Consider the following 14,780-nt stretch of genomic DNA (forward strand, 5'->3'; position numbering starts at 1 on the left):
TATTTTATTTGAAAGGCAGAGTTAGAGAGGGAGAGGGAGTGAGAGAGAAATCTATCCGCGGGTTCATTCCCCAGACAGCCTCTACATCCGGAGCAGGGCTAGACCTAAGCCAGGAGCCAGGAGCTTCTGCTGGGTATCCCACACAGGTGCAGGAGCCCAAGCACTCAGGCCATCTTCTGCTGGTGCTACAGGCAGCAGCTTAACTTGCTACAGCACAGCGCCAGCCCCCTTAACTCTTGATTTTCAAATAAATAAAGAAATTTTAAGAAAGAAAGAAATAAAATGTTTACCTAAGACCAGAGGAAATAAAAGATGTGCGTCCATACACACATGATTAATGAGAGGTAGATTAGCCGAGACAGACCATCCTACTGGCTTCCATCTTTTCACTAAAATATGAGGATAAGGTTTTCTAGTTCACTTAATTACTCACCTGATAGTCTTCTAAAAGAGTTTACTCAAACATGGAAATTAAAGTCTAACATCCTATTTAAGGTTCCCTAAAGTTAAGAACAAGGTTGCTTAATAAGCTTTTCCAAAAGACTTATATTTAAAAAAAAAAAAAAAAAAAGGAAAGAAAGAAAATTAAGCTGCTATTTAAGGCACTTGCATTCCACAAATCAAACCTGGGTTTAATTCCCAGGCAGGAATCCTGATTCCGGTTTCCTACCAATGCAGACTGGGGGCAGCAGCTATGACAGCTCAAGGAACTCGGTTCCTGCTATCTATGTGGAAGATCTAGATTGTATTCCAGCTCCTATCTCAGGCCCTGGGCCAAACCTGCCCATCTGAGGCACCTGAGGAATAAATTAGAGGATGGGAACTCATTCTCTGCTTCTCAGTAAGTAAAAATTTCAGGAAGAAAATTCAAAAAACAAAAATTTTTATTTCTAAGAGAGTATGTGTAATTTTGAGGGCTAGTTTCCAGTACAATGATAGGGTTGGACTACATAACCAAAGTCACACAGTTATAACATTCCAAGATGTCTATTTTACATGGGGTTTAAAGGACCAAGAATCACAATTTTAGCTTACAGAGAAGGAAATAAAATTATCTTAAAAAACACAACAGCTTTAAGAGAATAGTACTGTTTTGTATATTCCAAAGTCCTACAAAATCTCTATTCATTAAAATACTTTGGTAAATGTCATATTTTCTTGGACTTTTAAGTAATGGAAATTTAGTTTTCTATTTCAATACTTACATCATTGCTGGCATTCTTAAGCTGATTAAGCAGATAGTCAATTATATCACCACCATGATTGGCATGAATGAGACCCAATGCATAGAGACCTCCACCTTCCTGATAGGCTGATCCAGGAGAAGTGTCCTTGGGAAGGTATGTCGCCATTAACTGTAACGCTTCCTTTTCATGACCCTGTAAATTTGAGCCACAAAGATATCAGTATGGAGAAGGGAGAAAAAAGACGCCACATTTTTTATGAGTACTGCCTTTCTTCGTAAGTTCACTTGTCTTTTAAAGAGGTGCTAGTGGGACTCTCTCCCATACAACTTAATCATTCAAGTGAGAGAAAGGCTTTTAGAGAACATGAACACGCTGATTAGAAAAACTATGAGGGCTGGCCGGCTCCGCGGCTCACTAGGCTAATTCTCCGCCTTGCGGCGCCGGCACACTGGGTTCTAGTCCCGGTCGGGGCACTGGATTCTGTCCCGGTTGCCCCTCTTCCAGGCCAGCTCTCTGCTGCGGCAAGGGAGTGCAGTGGAGGATGGCCCAAGTACTTGGGTCCTGCACCCCATGGGAGACCATGAGAAGCACCTGGCTCCTGCCATCGGATCAGCGCAGTGTGCCGGCCGCAGCGTGCCAGCCATGGCGGCCACTGGAGGGTGAACCAACGGCAAAGGAAGACCTTTCTCTCTGTCTCTCTCTCTCTCACTGTCCACTCTGCCTGCCTGTCAAAACATAAATAAATAAATAAACAAACAAACAAACAAACTATGAGGGCACTAATGTTGTGGTGTAGCAAGTAAAGCCACTGCCTGTGATGCAGGCACCCTACATGGGCACCAGTTCATGTCCTGACTGTCCCACTTCAGATCCAGCTCCTTGCTAATGGCCTGAGAAAGCAGCAGAAGATGACCCAACTGTTTGGGCCCCTACTCTCAAGAGAGACCCAGATGAAGCTCCTGGCTTCAGCCTGGCTCAGCCATGGCCACTGTAGCTCGCTGGGGGGTAAGCCAGGCAATGGAAGCTCGCTCGCTCTCTGTAAAACTTTGACTTTCAAATAAATAAATAAAATCTTAAAACAAAACAAAACAAAACAAAACAAAAACACTATGAACATGTGGTGGAATGAGAAGGCCATGCCAAGATGGCTGCTGGCAAGTAAGCGTCAGTTACTCAGGAATGGCTTTGAATCCCACCTGACAACAGAGCCTGACTGACAGCAGGCCGTGATTGGATGGTTTCAGAAACTGCCTGGCAACAGGCTGTGATTGGATGGCTTTGTTTAGGGCATAGACCGCCCCTTGACCAGATTGGCTGCCTTGGCTATATAAGCAGCTGTAGCAACTGAAATAAACGAGTCTGGGCTGCTCCCCTCTGGCCCACTTTCACCCGACTCCCGGGGTCTGTGTGGTGACTCCGCGCCTCTTGCCCCCACCACGCTCCTCCTCTCAGAAACTAATCAACCTCAACACACTTTGAACATGCTTTTTTTTTTCCCCTTTACTTTTTAACATTTTCCTGAATTCATCTTAGACCATGAAAACAACATTTCAATTCATCTTCTGCAAAATGGCTTAGACAGTCTTCTGTTTCTAATGCTGCTTTCCACTGATCAGGATGAATTACCTTATGAATTACACCCAAACTGGCTGTGGCAGTAAATTTTGCCCAGTTAGTGGCTCTGGCCAACCACTCCAAGTTATCTCTGTAAGAAAAAAACTTAATGATACTATTAAAACAGAAAAATTACATAAAACTTTTAAACATGAAAATTTAAAAACAAAACAGGGGCTGTTGTGGTGTAGTGGGAAAAGCTGCTGCCTGCAATGCTGGCATCCCACATAAGTGCTGGTTTGAGTCCTGGCTGCTCCACTTCTGATCCAGTCCCTGCTACTGGCCTGGGAAAAGCAGGGGAAGACGGCCTAAGTGCTTCGGCCCCTTCCCCCATGTGGCAGACTGGGAAGAAGATCCTGGCTCATGGTTTCCTTGCAGCCACTTGGGGAGTGAGCCAGTGGATGGAAGACCTCTTTCTGTTTCTCCCTCTCTCTGTAACTCTGACTTTAAATAAATTAATCTTTAAAAAAAACCAAAATCCCCAAAATATTACCTTTAACCATTTCAAATAATTTTACTTTGTGGATCAAGTTACTGTAAAACCCATTTTATGACCTGTTATTCTTAATACTGAGGATTTTTTAAATGTATAATATATAATATATAATTTCACTATGAACAAAAGCAAAACTATTACATTTTAAGAGCTAAATCCATTTCCCTCAAATGCCTATGGTCAAGCCAACTAATAAAGAGAAATTCTGCCTGAAACAAGCAGAAATATTTGACTCCTAAATATGTAAAAGAGCAATATTACAATTCAAGACCGGTCAACAAAGAAACTCTCACCAATCATGTAACATATCAACAGTCTCTTTAAAGATGGTTTTAAACACAAGCGGAAATTTCCAAGTACATTTACCTAAGAAACTGGTCACTGGTAGTCCCACAGTGCATAAAAGAGTTTGCTATAACAGTTGCTGTGTGACATACAGAATTCCGTACTGCATCCTACAAAAACAAACACCAATTTTTTATCAAACATGCATATACTCACATACACACACACACACTCAGATACCTTACTCTGTGGTGAAAACATGAACAAATTGAACTGAAAGCTAAAACATGGATCTTGGCAATACATCATGAAGACTAAAAGAGCCAGCTTATAGCAATAAGCCATTCAAAGCCTTCATGGTGGTGCAGCAGGTCAAGCCTGTGCCTGTAGGCTTGTATGGGTGCTGATGTGGGTCCCAGCTGCTCCAATTCCGATCCAGCTCCCTGATAACGTGCTTGGGAGAGCAGTGAAGGATGCCCAAGTGCTTGTGCCTCTGCACCCGCACAGGACACCCGGAAGAAACTCTTGGCTACCGGCTTTGGCCTGGCCCAGCCCAGTCATTGTGGCCATTTGGGGAGTAAACCAGTGGATGGAAGACATGTCTGTTTCTCCCTCTCCTTTCTGTAACGCTACCTTTCAAATAAATAAATCTTTAAAAACAAAAGCAAAAAAAGAACCCAAGTAAATCAAGTAAGAGTTCTATTTGCAGTCTTAACTTGAGGTCAATAGCAGATTTTATGTGGGAATTTAAACAGCAGATTTTCTATTCTTTGGTTTCTGAACAGTTTAACTTTCCATTTTCTTTCCACCAAATGCAGGCTAAATACTTATGTCCTCAATCAGGAATGAAATAAATCAAGTTTTCAACGAACAATAAATATAAATAAACGTAAGGAAAGAAACCTCCATTATACATGAATTTCCTACCTTTGTGTTTTTTAGAATCATTAGGTCTGTGTTATTGTTTCGTATCAAGAACTGCAGATGTAATTCAATAGCCATTTCACCACTCAAAATTTTAATCATTTTCAAAGTCTGGTCCTTGGGTTCTGGACTCTGACAAAATAAACAAACAAGAAAGAGTGAAAATTCATGTATTTCTGAAATCCACTAAGCCAAATTCATTTCATTAGCCATAAATCAGTGAAGATCAAACAATCATATACATAACAAAACTCATATTTTAAGAGATCCAGAAACTCAATTATCATTTATTTGAGAGGAATGATCTCCAATGTCAAATGTTTCTAATAATGAAAAAAAAAAACTAGAAAATAATAATAACCAATGACATGCAGGAAAATTACTTCTCACAACATATGCTTTAGTGGTAGCTCTGGGACCCGCAAGGAGGGAAGGCCTAAGCTTCCGGGAATGCAGAGTCCCCACCTGTACTTCCAGGGAAGAAAAGTCCTTGTCAAGGTCCCTGCGGGTGCCTAAAGGTCAACCAATGAGGATCAGACCTGCCTCAACCTTTAACCCCCATGCCCTGAATCTATAAAAGGAGCTCTCCCAATCTCTGACACGTGACTTCTCCAGCCCCCGCTCTGTTGCTCTATTGGGACCGGTGAACCTCGCCCGGGAGCAGAACCCGAATAAAAGCCTGTGAATTAATTGATTCGTCTGCCTGGGAAGATTTGTTACGCGCCGGACACCTTGCATTTAGATGAGAAATTTCTTACTTAATACTGAAAGAACTGAAATATCGTTCATGAACACATATGATCTAATGAACTAGCAAGCCCCCACACAACTCTCCATTCAGGGGAACAACAGTGGAAGTTTACCTAGCTGACATCTGAAACCACAAGTCTTAAGGCTTAAGGGAAGGAGCATTTACATGCAACAGACCAGCACTGTAACACTGACCCCACCCTTCGATACACCACGTGCATCACAAACAAGCAAGCAGCTAACCTGCTCCCCATATGATTGCCACTTGTCGAATCATACCTTTTTGTCACCTTGTGATAGGTAATTTGAAGTAATTATGAACAGAAAATTAGTCTTTGGTAAGGATCTATAAAGATTTGATTTCTTCTAAATGCTTTTCTGGATCCATTTTTAAAAAAATATTTATGTATTTGAAGGGCAGACTGACAGAGATAAAGAGAAATCTTCCCTCTGCCAGTTCACTCCCCAGATGGCTGTAATGGACAGGGCTGCATCAGGAGCCTGGAACTCCATTCAGGTCCCCCACAAGCACTTGGACCTCCTACTGCTTTCCCAGGTACATAGCTGGGAGCTGGATCAGAAGTGTAGCAGCCGGGTCTCTAACTGGTGCTCTGATTAGGGATGCTGACATCCTGGCAGCAGCTGAATCTGCTGTGCCAAAAAGCTGGCTCCAAAGACCTACCTTGAAAGTTTTACTTTTTCAGGAGCTAGCGGCATGGTGTAGTGGGTTAAGCTGTTACTTGTAATGCCGCTGGCATCCGATATGGGCATGATTTCAAGTGCTAGCTGCTCTATTTCCAATCCAGCTCTCTGTTAATCCACCTGGGAAAGGAGGGAAAAACAGCCCAAGTGCCTGAGGCCCTGCACTTATGTGGGAGACCCCAAATGTGGCCATTTGAAGAGTGAATCAGCAGATGGATGATCTCTCTGTCTCCGTCTCTCTAACTTTTTTTTTTGAAGATTTATTTTTTATTTATTTGAAATACAGAGTTACAGAGAGAGGCAGAGACAGAGAGAAGTCTTCCATCTGCTGGTTCACTCCCCAGATGGCTGCAACAGCCGGAGCTGCGATGATCTAAAGCCAGGAGCCAGGAATTTCTTCCAGGTCTCCCGTTTGGGTGCAGGGGCTGAAGGACTTGGGCTATCTTCTACTGTCGGGATTGGAAGAGGAGTAGCTGGGACTCAAACAGGTGCCCATATGGGATGCCGGTGCTTCAGGCCAGGGCTTTAACTCGCTGTGCCACAGTGCTGGCCCCAACTCTGCCTTTCAAACAAAAATTTCATTTTTTTATTGCAGGGGCTAAGTACTTGAATCAGCATCCATGTAGGATACCAGTGCTGTAGGCAGTGGTTTATCCTGCTATGCCACAATGCTGGCCCATAAATTAATCTTAAAAAAAAATGTACTTTTTCAGAAAATCTATTTTTATAAAATTACGCTAGTATCAAGCTTTAACTCTTCTAAAAGAATTTACAATACACCATGAAACACATGTTAAATGGTATTCTTGGGGCTGGCATTGTGGTGCAATCCCAGCACTATGATATGGAGTGCCAATTTGAGTCCTGACTACTCTGCTTCCGATCCAGCTTCCTGCTGACGCGTCTGGGAAGGCAGTGGAAGACAGGCCATACACTTGGGCCCCTGCCACCTTTGTGCGAGATCAGAATGGAGTTCCTGGCTCCTGACTTTGGCCTGGCCCAGGTCTGGCTGCCGTGGCCATTTGTAGAGTGAACAGGCAGATGGAAGATAACTCTTTCTGTCTTTCCTTCTGTTTCTGTCACTCATTAAAATAAATAAATAAATAATGGCATTCTTAGCTTCAAAAAGCACTCTTACCGCTTCTGGTGTCTTTGCTGTAAGTGCACTGGCTGTCTTTTCTTCTGTTTCCATTGAGTCACTAAAATGAACAGAACCAACAATCAATAATTAAGTAAATCTTTCTGAATACAATGTGCAATTTGTTTACACCACAGAGCTGAAGCATATCTAAGTTAGATATTCTGCAAGAAAATTATTTGTACTTCGTAAGTATTACTGAAAGGAAAATAAGATTTTAGATATCTGTCAGATAGAAGCAGCTCAGCTGAGTTTCTTCACAATAAATTTATAAAAAAAAGCATAGCAATTAGACTAGCAAAATCTTTGAACAAATGCAACAAAAACAGATGACAAGATATCTCTCCTATTCCAAAAATACTGTCAAGTGGAGACAAAACTACCACCAACCACAATACCAGTTTTAAGTGAAGAGGTGGAGTGCAAACAACTCCTAAAACTAAGCAGTCAACAGTCCCTCACAAAAAGATCTTCCCACTATAACGAGGAGAAAATGTTGGGCAGAGAATCCAAATTAAGAGCAGGGATAAAAAAAATAATGTCCAGATAAAAGCGGAAAAGGAAACAGCCAGATCATCTCAAATATCAGTCACCATTTCCATACTGAACAAACACAGAAGAAGACCTCCTGGACAGCAGTGAAGTTAGAGAAACTCTCCTAAATAAGCCTGCCATGTCAAAGTTTAGGAAAGCACTGGGCCTCCTGGGTTGAGCCGCTGCCTGCAATGCTGGTATCTCATATGGATGCCCGTTTGCGTCCTGGCTGCTCCACTTCAATCCAGCTCACTGCCACTGGCCTGGGAAGTAGCTGAGGATGCCCTAACTTTCTTGGGCTCCTGCAACCACATGGAGACTCAGATGAAGCTCCTGGCTTCAGCCTGGCCCAGCCCTCGCCATTGTAGGCTTTTGGGGAATCAATCAGTGGATGAAAGATCTCTCTCTCTCCCTCTAATTCTGCCTTTCAAATAAGTAAAATAAAAAAGTTTAAGAAAACTAATTCCAGTAAAAGCCACTGAAAAAAAAAAAAATAAAATCCCATTCAATATTATTATAAAATTCAAAAAAGGTAAATGATATAAGATGTAAAAATATATATTAGGATTAGAAAATTTCAGAATTGAACAGAAATAGGAAAATATTAGAGAAGAAAAAAGTCACTTGAGAAATGAAGATTAACTCTGAAGAAACATACAAGCAAATAAACAAAACACACAATGAGGTGAGGAAAGCAGAAGATAATCAGAACTGTTTTTTATTTTAAAGATTTATTTATTTATCTGAGAGGTAGAGTTATAGAAAGAGAGAGGGAGAGACAGAGAGAAAGGTCTCTATCCACTGGTTCACTCCCAAAACGGCCGCAGCAGCCAGAGCTGAGCTGATCTGAAGCTAGAAGCCAGATGTTTCTGGATTTCCCATGTGGGTGCAAGGGCCCAAGCACTTAGCCCATCCTCCACTGCTTTCCCAGCCATAAGCAGAGCTGGATTGGAAGAAGAGCAGCTGGACACAAACTGGTGCCCTTAAGGGATACCAGTGCAGTAGCCGGAGGCTTAGCCCACTACACCACGGCATCAGCCTCAAAAAGCACATTTTTTAAATCAAAAGGAAACTAAGGCTGACGCCACGGCTCAATAGGCTAATCCTCTGCCTGTGGCGCCGGCACACAGGGTTCTAGTCCCGGTCGGGGCACTGGATTCTATCCCGGTTGCCCCTCTTCCAGGCCAGCTCTCTGCTGTGGCCCGGGAAGGCAGTGGAGAATGGCCCAAGTCCTTGGGCCCTGCACCCACATGGGAGACCAGGAGAAGCACCTGGCTCCTTGCTTCAGATCAGCGCAGTGCGCTGGATGCAGCGCGCCAGCCGCGGCGGCCATTGGAGGGTGAACCAACGGCAAAGGAAGACCTTTCTCTCTGTCTCTCTCTCTCACTGTCCACTCTGTCAAAAAAAAAAAAAAAAAAAAGAGGACACTACATGCTATCCTCCTAAGACTGGCAACAAGATGTGGGTGTTCACTCTCATGACCTGTATTTTATGACTGGATCTCCTAGCCAATGCAGAAAAACAGGGGGGGAAAGGGCATAAAGATGAGAAAGGAAGAAGTCAAACCATCTCCCCATTTGCAGACAACGCGATTCCTATCTATGTACAAAAGGCTATGAACGGATCTATTAAAAAATGTAATAAAAGCTAATAAGTGATTTAACAAAGTTATAGGATTCAACATTAATATACAAAAATCAAATTGTATGTCTACATAATAGCAACAAAAAACTGGAAATTGAAATCTTTTTTTTTTTTTTTTTTTACAGGCAGAGTTGACAGTGAGAGAGAGAGACAGAGAGAAAGGTCTTCCTTTTGCCGTTGGTTCACCCTCCAATGGCCGCCGCGGCCGGCGCGCTGCGGCCAGCGCACCGCGCTGATCCGATGGCAGGAGCCAGGAGCCAGGTGCTTTTCCTGGTCTCCCATGGGGTGCAGGGCCCAAGCACCTGGGCCATCCTCCACTGCACTCCCTGGCCACAGCAGAGAGCTGGCCTGGAAGAGGGGCAACCGGGACAGAATCCGGCGCCCCAACCGGGACTAGAACCCGGTGTGCCGGCGCCGCAAGGCAGAGGATTAGCCTAGTGAGCCGCGGCGCCGGCCATGAAATCTTTTTTTTTTTAAGATTTTATTTATTTATTTGACAGGTAGAATTATAGACAGTGAGAGGGAGACACAGAAAGGTCTTCCTTCCGTTGGTTCACCCCCGAATGGCCGCCACAGCTGGAGCTATGCCGACCTGAAGCCAGGAGCCAGGTGGTTCCTCCTGGTCTCCCACACGGGCACAGGGGCCCAAGCACTTGGGCCATCCTCCACTGCACTCCCGGGCCACAGCAGAGATCTGGACTGGAAGAGGGGCAACCAGGACTAGAACCTGGTGCCCATAAGGGATGCCGGCGCTGCCGGTGGAGGATTAACCAAGTGAGTCACGGCACTGGCCCCAGGAAATTGAAATCTTAAAATATCACCAAATTATCATCAGAAATACAATTAAAATACAAAAAATTTAGGAAACAATGTATAAAATCTCTGCACTAAAACTTACCAATCAATAGAAGAAAATTAAAGAAAACCTAAATAAATGAAAAAAGTATTAGAGGTTGAGAAGTTCTTCAGAAGAACTCTCATTGCTAAAGTGGACAAGTTCAGAATGAAAATAAGCAGGCATAACTAAGACACACAAACATTTTTAAAAAGTGGTCCAAATGTGTAAGGAAATACATGAAATCTAGCACTGTGGCATCCGCCTGAAGCGCCGGCATCCCATATGGGCACCGGTTCCAGACCTAGCTGCTCTACTAGAGCTCTACTGGACACAGCTCTCTGCTATGGCCTGGGAAAGCAGTGGAAGATGGTCCAAGTCCTTGGGCCCCTGCACTGTGTGGGAGACCCAGAAGAAGCTCCTGGCTCCTGGCTTCAGATCGGCGTAGCTCCAACTGTTGCGGCCAACTGGGGAGTGAACCAGTGGGTGGAAGACACCGCCCATCCCCACCTCCGCCTATCTGTAACTCTGTTTTTCAAATAAATAAATATTTTTTAAATACTATACCAGCATATGATATTTATGTATTTCATTCTAATAAAAGTACAAAAAGCTGAAAATGTTTCTTACTTGCCAACTATCCAACCCAGATATTTAAAAGCTAGTCCACTGACCCTATCTGAAATTTTTAATTTACTTGATTAAATAGTACATAAACTGTCTACTAGGCCTCTCAACCAGACAATCACTTTTACTTTTTTCCAGAAGGGTCTACTTCTTTGACTTTCCTTATTATGCCTTGCATAATGCATAACAGAACAAGAGCCTTTACAGACCACAATAACTTTACTACCTAAATAAGTTAAGGGTTAAATTTATTTTTAGAATATGCCGTCTATGACTATTCTAACTATTCTCAAAATGTAATAAAGATTGTTCAATTAGCTCTAATGCAGAAAATGATACTTATACCTGTCTTTCTCAGATCCTGTGACAGTACCCGTATTGGTGGATCCAGGTACAGAAGCAATAGGAGTGCCAACCGTTCGAAGATTCTGGATTACAGATGATAAAAACTGCTGGCTAGCACTTTCATACAAATCAAAACAAATCTGATAAGCCATCAGGAGGTTGTCTTCCTTTACCAGTTTTTCTAAGATATCACTCACGGCCTGAGGATCGTCTAAGAAAATTAAGCACTGAAATAGAGATAAAGAACAATTATAATTGGAAACTTCATCTATAAGGTACTTACAGGATAACAATCAACAACAGAGAAAATCTTACAGTACAAACACAGGCACACTGGAAAATCATCTGGTCAAGCACTCTTTCTAAACCCAGCACTAGATGTTTTCCTGAAAATGGCATCTATCCGGGATAAAGAAAAGCCATGCAAATCTATTCATAGCTCCTAATACTGGCAATTAGCAGTATTCAACATTGGCTGCAGAATGAATCCTGGCTTCTTTAAACCTTAACCACATGAGAGCTTAACTTGTATTCTTCTTCCCTACCACACATTGTAGGAGACATTCCTTCATTTAGCACATATTATATTATGCTGAGCTGGCATAAGAGGCATTAAAATCACCGTATTAAAAAGTATTTCTCCTTCTATTCTTATAATCTGCCATTAAATAAAATTATCCAATAAAGTTGGGATTTTTAAGAATTCAATTTAAATTTTAATTTTTTAGGGGCCGGTGCTGTGGCATAGCAGGTAAAGCCACTGCCTGCAGTGCTGGCATCCCACATGGGCACCGGTTTGAATCCCGGCTGCTCCACTTCCAATCCAGCTCTCTGCTATGGCCTGGGAAAGCAGTAGAAGATGGCCCAAGTCCTTGGGCCCTGCACCCTCATTGGAGACACGGAGGAAGCTCCTGGCTCCTGGCTTTGGAGCGGCACAGCTTTGGATCGGCGCAGGCCGTTGCAGCCAACTAGGGAGTGAACCAGCAGATGGAAGACCTCTCTCTCCCTCTGCCTCTCCTTCTCTAACTCCGACTTTCAAATAAATAAATAAATCTTTAAAAAAATTTTTAATTCTTTGGTTCCCTCAGTAGCAATTAATTCAACTTCAAAGTAAACACAGTAATCAAAACTATTAGATTAAAAACAGGAAATAATGTTAATTAAGTGACCAATAACAGAGGAAGAAATGGTTAAGTAAGGCAAAGTATACACTGAATGAATAGTGCACAATCAATAGTTAGGATAAGAATTTATGGAAAAATGCCAAGTTGAAGGCTACACACAATTGCTACTGTTTGCCCCCATGAAAGGAAACTTGGCAGCTGCCAGAGAGTCATGAGAAGACTTATCACTGTTTATCCTATGGTTCTTGTTGAATTTTAACCACGTTACATATTTCTTGCATATCACTGGGTATGCATTTGTTGTACCAGCACCTGGGCTTGAATCACAGCTCTACTTCTGACTCTAGCTTCCTGCTAATGTATGCCTTGGGAGGCAGCAAGCGGTAGCTCAAATACTTGGGTCCCTGCCACCCATGTGGAAAACCAGGATTAAGTTCCTTGTTCTAGGGTTCAACCTGGCCCAGGCCCGGATATTGGGGCATTTGAAGAGTAAAACAGCAAGTGGGAGATCTTCCTGTTTCTACCTCTGCTTTTAAAATAAATAAGTTTTAAAAATGCTCAATACATTTTTCAACAATCATAAGAGGACAAGTTAAAAATAATTGCCTCTAATGAAGCTATACAGAGAAACATGACAGGGAATTACTATTTTTCATATGTAGTTTTAAAAAAACTACTTTAAAATACTACTAAAGATTATTTAGAAGCAAACAGAACTCCAAAAACTGCAAGGAAACACACTATCACACATTAAATTGACTTTAGGGCACGCGTAGCAGGCTAAACGGCTGCCTGGGACACGTGCGTCCCCTATCAGAGTGCCAGCTCAAGTCCTGGCTATTCTGCTTCTGCTTCTGATTCACTTCCTGCTAACGTGCCTGGGAAGGCAGCAGAAGATGGCCCAAGTGGGAGACCTGGATAAAGTTCTAGCCTCCTGGCTTAAGCCTGGCCTAGCCGCGGCTGTTGTGGCCTTTTGAGAGGTAAACCAGCAGATGGAAGATCTTTTTCTCTGTCTCTCCCTCTCTGTTACCCTGTTTTTCAAGTGAACAAATAGCTAAGTCTTTTTTTTTTTTTTTTTTTTTGACAGGCAGAGTGGACAGTGAGAGAGAGAGACAGAGAGAAAGGTCTTCCTTTGCCGTTGGTTCACCCTCCAATGGCCGCCGCGGCCGGCGTGCTGCGGCCGGCGCACCGCGCTGATCCGATGGCAGGAGCCAGGAGCCAGGTGCTTTTCCTGGTCTCCCATGGGGTGCAGGGCCCAAGCACCTGGGCCATCCTCCACTGCACTCCCTGGCCACAGCAGAGGGCTGGCCTGGAAGAGGGGCAACCGGGACAGAATCCGGCACCCCGACCGGGACTAGAACCCGGTGTGCCGGCGCCGCTAGGCGGAGGATTAGCCTAGTGAGCCGCGGCACCGGCCGCTAAGTCTTAAAAATAAAAATTTAAGTTGACTTTGAGTGATATAAAAAGTCAACTTAACATCACAAGTAAACTTCAGCTGATTTAAATGTGAATATTTTTTCTTCCAGCATTTCTTTTGCAAACTTGCTTTAAAAAGCATGCTTTAAGAGGGGGACGTGGAGCTGGAGTTAGAGACTGAGACCAGCTGCCCAGAGAGGCCTCTTGAGAAGCCACGGAAACCTGACAGTGGAGCGGCGGACCTGGAGCGGAACTATGCGGAAGAGAAGGAGATCCAGAGTTCCAATCTGTGACGGCCATGTCAGTCATTGGAGACAGAAGGTCCCGGGAGCAGAAAGCTAAACAAGAGCGGGAGAAGGAACTGGCTAAAGTCACAATCAAGAAGGAAGACTTGGAGCTGATGATGACGAGATGGAGATCTCTCGAGCAGCAGCAGAACGGAGCTTGCGGGAACACATGGACAATGTGGTCGAGGCTCTTACTGCCCTGACCAAATGATAAGTGCTCTCTTACCCATACTTACTGGCTGAATTTATTGCAATAAAAATTTTTTGGTCTTAAAAAAAAAAGCATGCTTTAAAAAGAATGTTTTAAGCTAATTTTTTAAAAAGTATAGAGGATGAAAATACACGAGAGCACTTTATAACAACAAAAAAGAATAAAATCCTATTCTAAGTAGAACATAAAACTACAAGTACAATGTTAAAAAGCAAAATGTACACCTCTAGTCAGTAAAACCCAGCACATCAATCGGAAAGCACGCAGTTGGCCTGCACATGGCAATAAGCAGGGGAAATATGCATCACCTCTGTGAAAATGTCCAAGTAAAGGCGAAGACTCTGTACTTTATTTCCTCTGCCATCTGAATTTTGTTTTAAATGTACAAATTTGTATAGGAAAAGGCTTGTGTTTGGGTAATGAAACCACAGGTAATTTTCAAACTTTGCATTATTTTTAGAATGGCATAATATAGTATAGGTTGTGTTTTCACTTTTCTTTTTCCTTATTTGCAGAATTTCCTTAATGTCTGGATTATTTTCTAAATGAAAAAAACAATATGTAAAGAGAATGAATTCTTACAAGTTAGCTTTTCAGTGTTGTGAGATGTTTCTTATCAGTAAAACAGAATGGGGGCTGGCGCTGTGGTGCAGTGGGTTAA

General features: G+C 42.9%; 1 protein-coding gene and 1 pseudogene across 4 annotated transcripts in view; one reads left to right on the forward strand and one right to left on the reverse strand.

Annotated features, from left to right (window-relative positions):
* PSMD1 (proteasome 26S subunit, non-ATPase 1) overlaps positions 1–14,780 on the reverse strand; it is a 100,654-nt gene that overhangs the window by 75,895 nt on the left and 9,979 nt on the right. For 3 of the 4 annotated variants that reach the window (XR_016231858.1, XM_070070077.2, XM_070070078.2), the window contains exons 7-12: positions 11,082–11,308; positions 7,097–7,157; positions 4,510–4,638; positions 3,664–3,752; positions 2,814–2,892; positions 1,206–1,379 (exon numbers count right to left, since the gene is read on the reverse strand). Coding sequence is in view for 3 of the 4 variants with exons in the window: in XM_070070077.2 (XP_069926178.1) it covers positions 1,206–1,379; positions 2,814–2,892; positions 3,664–3,752; positions 4,510–4,638; positions 7,097–7,157; positions 11,082–11,308 (759 nt within the window). In the remaining variant the exon portion in view is untranslated. Of the gene's footprint in view, positions 1–1,205; positions 1,380–2,813; positions 2,893–3,663; positions 3,753–4,509; positions 4,639–7,096; positions 7,158–11,081; positions 11,309–13,863; positions 13,960–14,780 lie in introns of those variants that run through there. The other variant, XM_089329743.1, reaches the window with a different exon arrangement.
* On the forward strand, positions 13,762–14,190 carry LOC100342881 (huntingtin-interacting protein K pseudogene; annotated as a pseudogene).

The sequence above is a fragment of the Oryctolagus cuniculus genome, chromosome 3 (assembly GCF_051225735.1).
Source record: "Oryctolagus cuniculus isolate XC-2025 breed Fujian yellow rabbit chromosome 3, ASM5122573v1, whole genome shotgun sequence".
In the NCBI taxonomy this organism is placed as follows: domain Eukaryota; kingdom Metazoa; phylum Chordata; class Mammalia; order Lagomorpha; family Leporidae; genus Oryctolagus; species Oryctolagus cuniculus.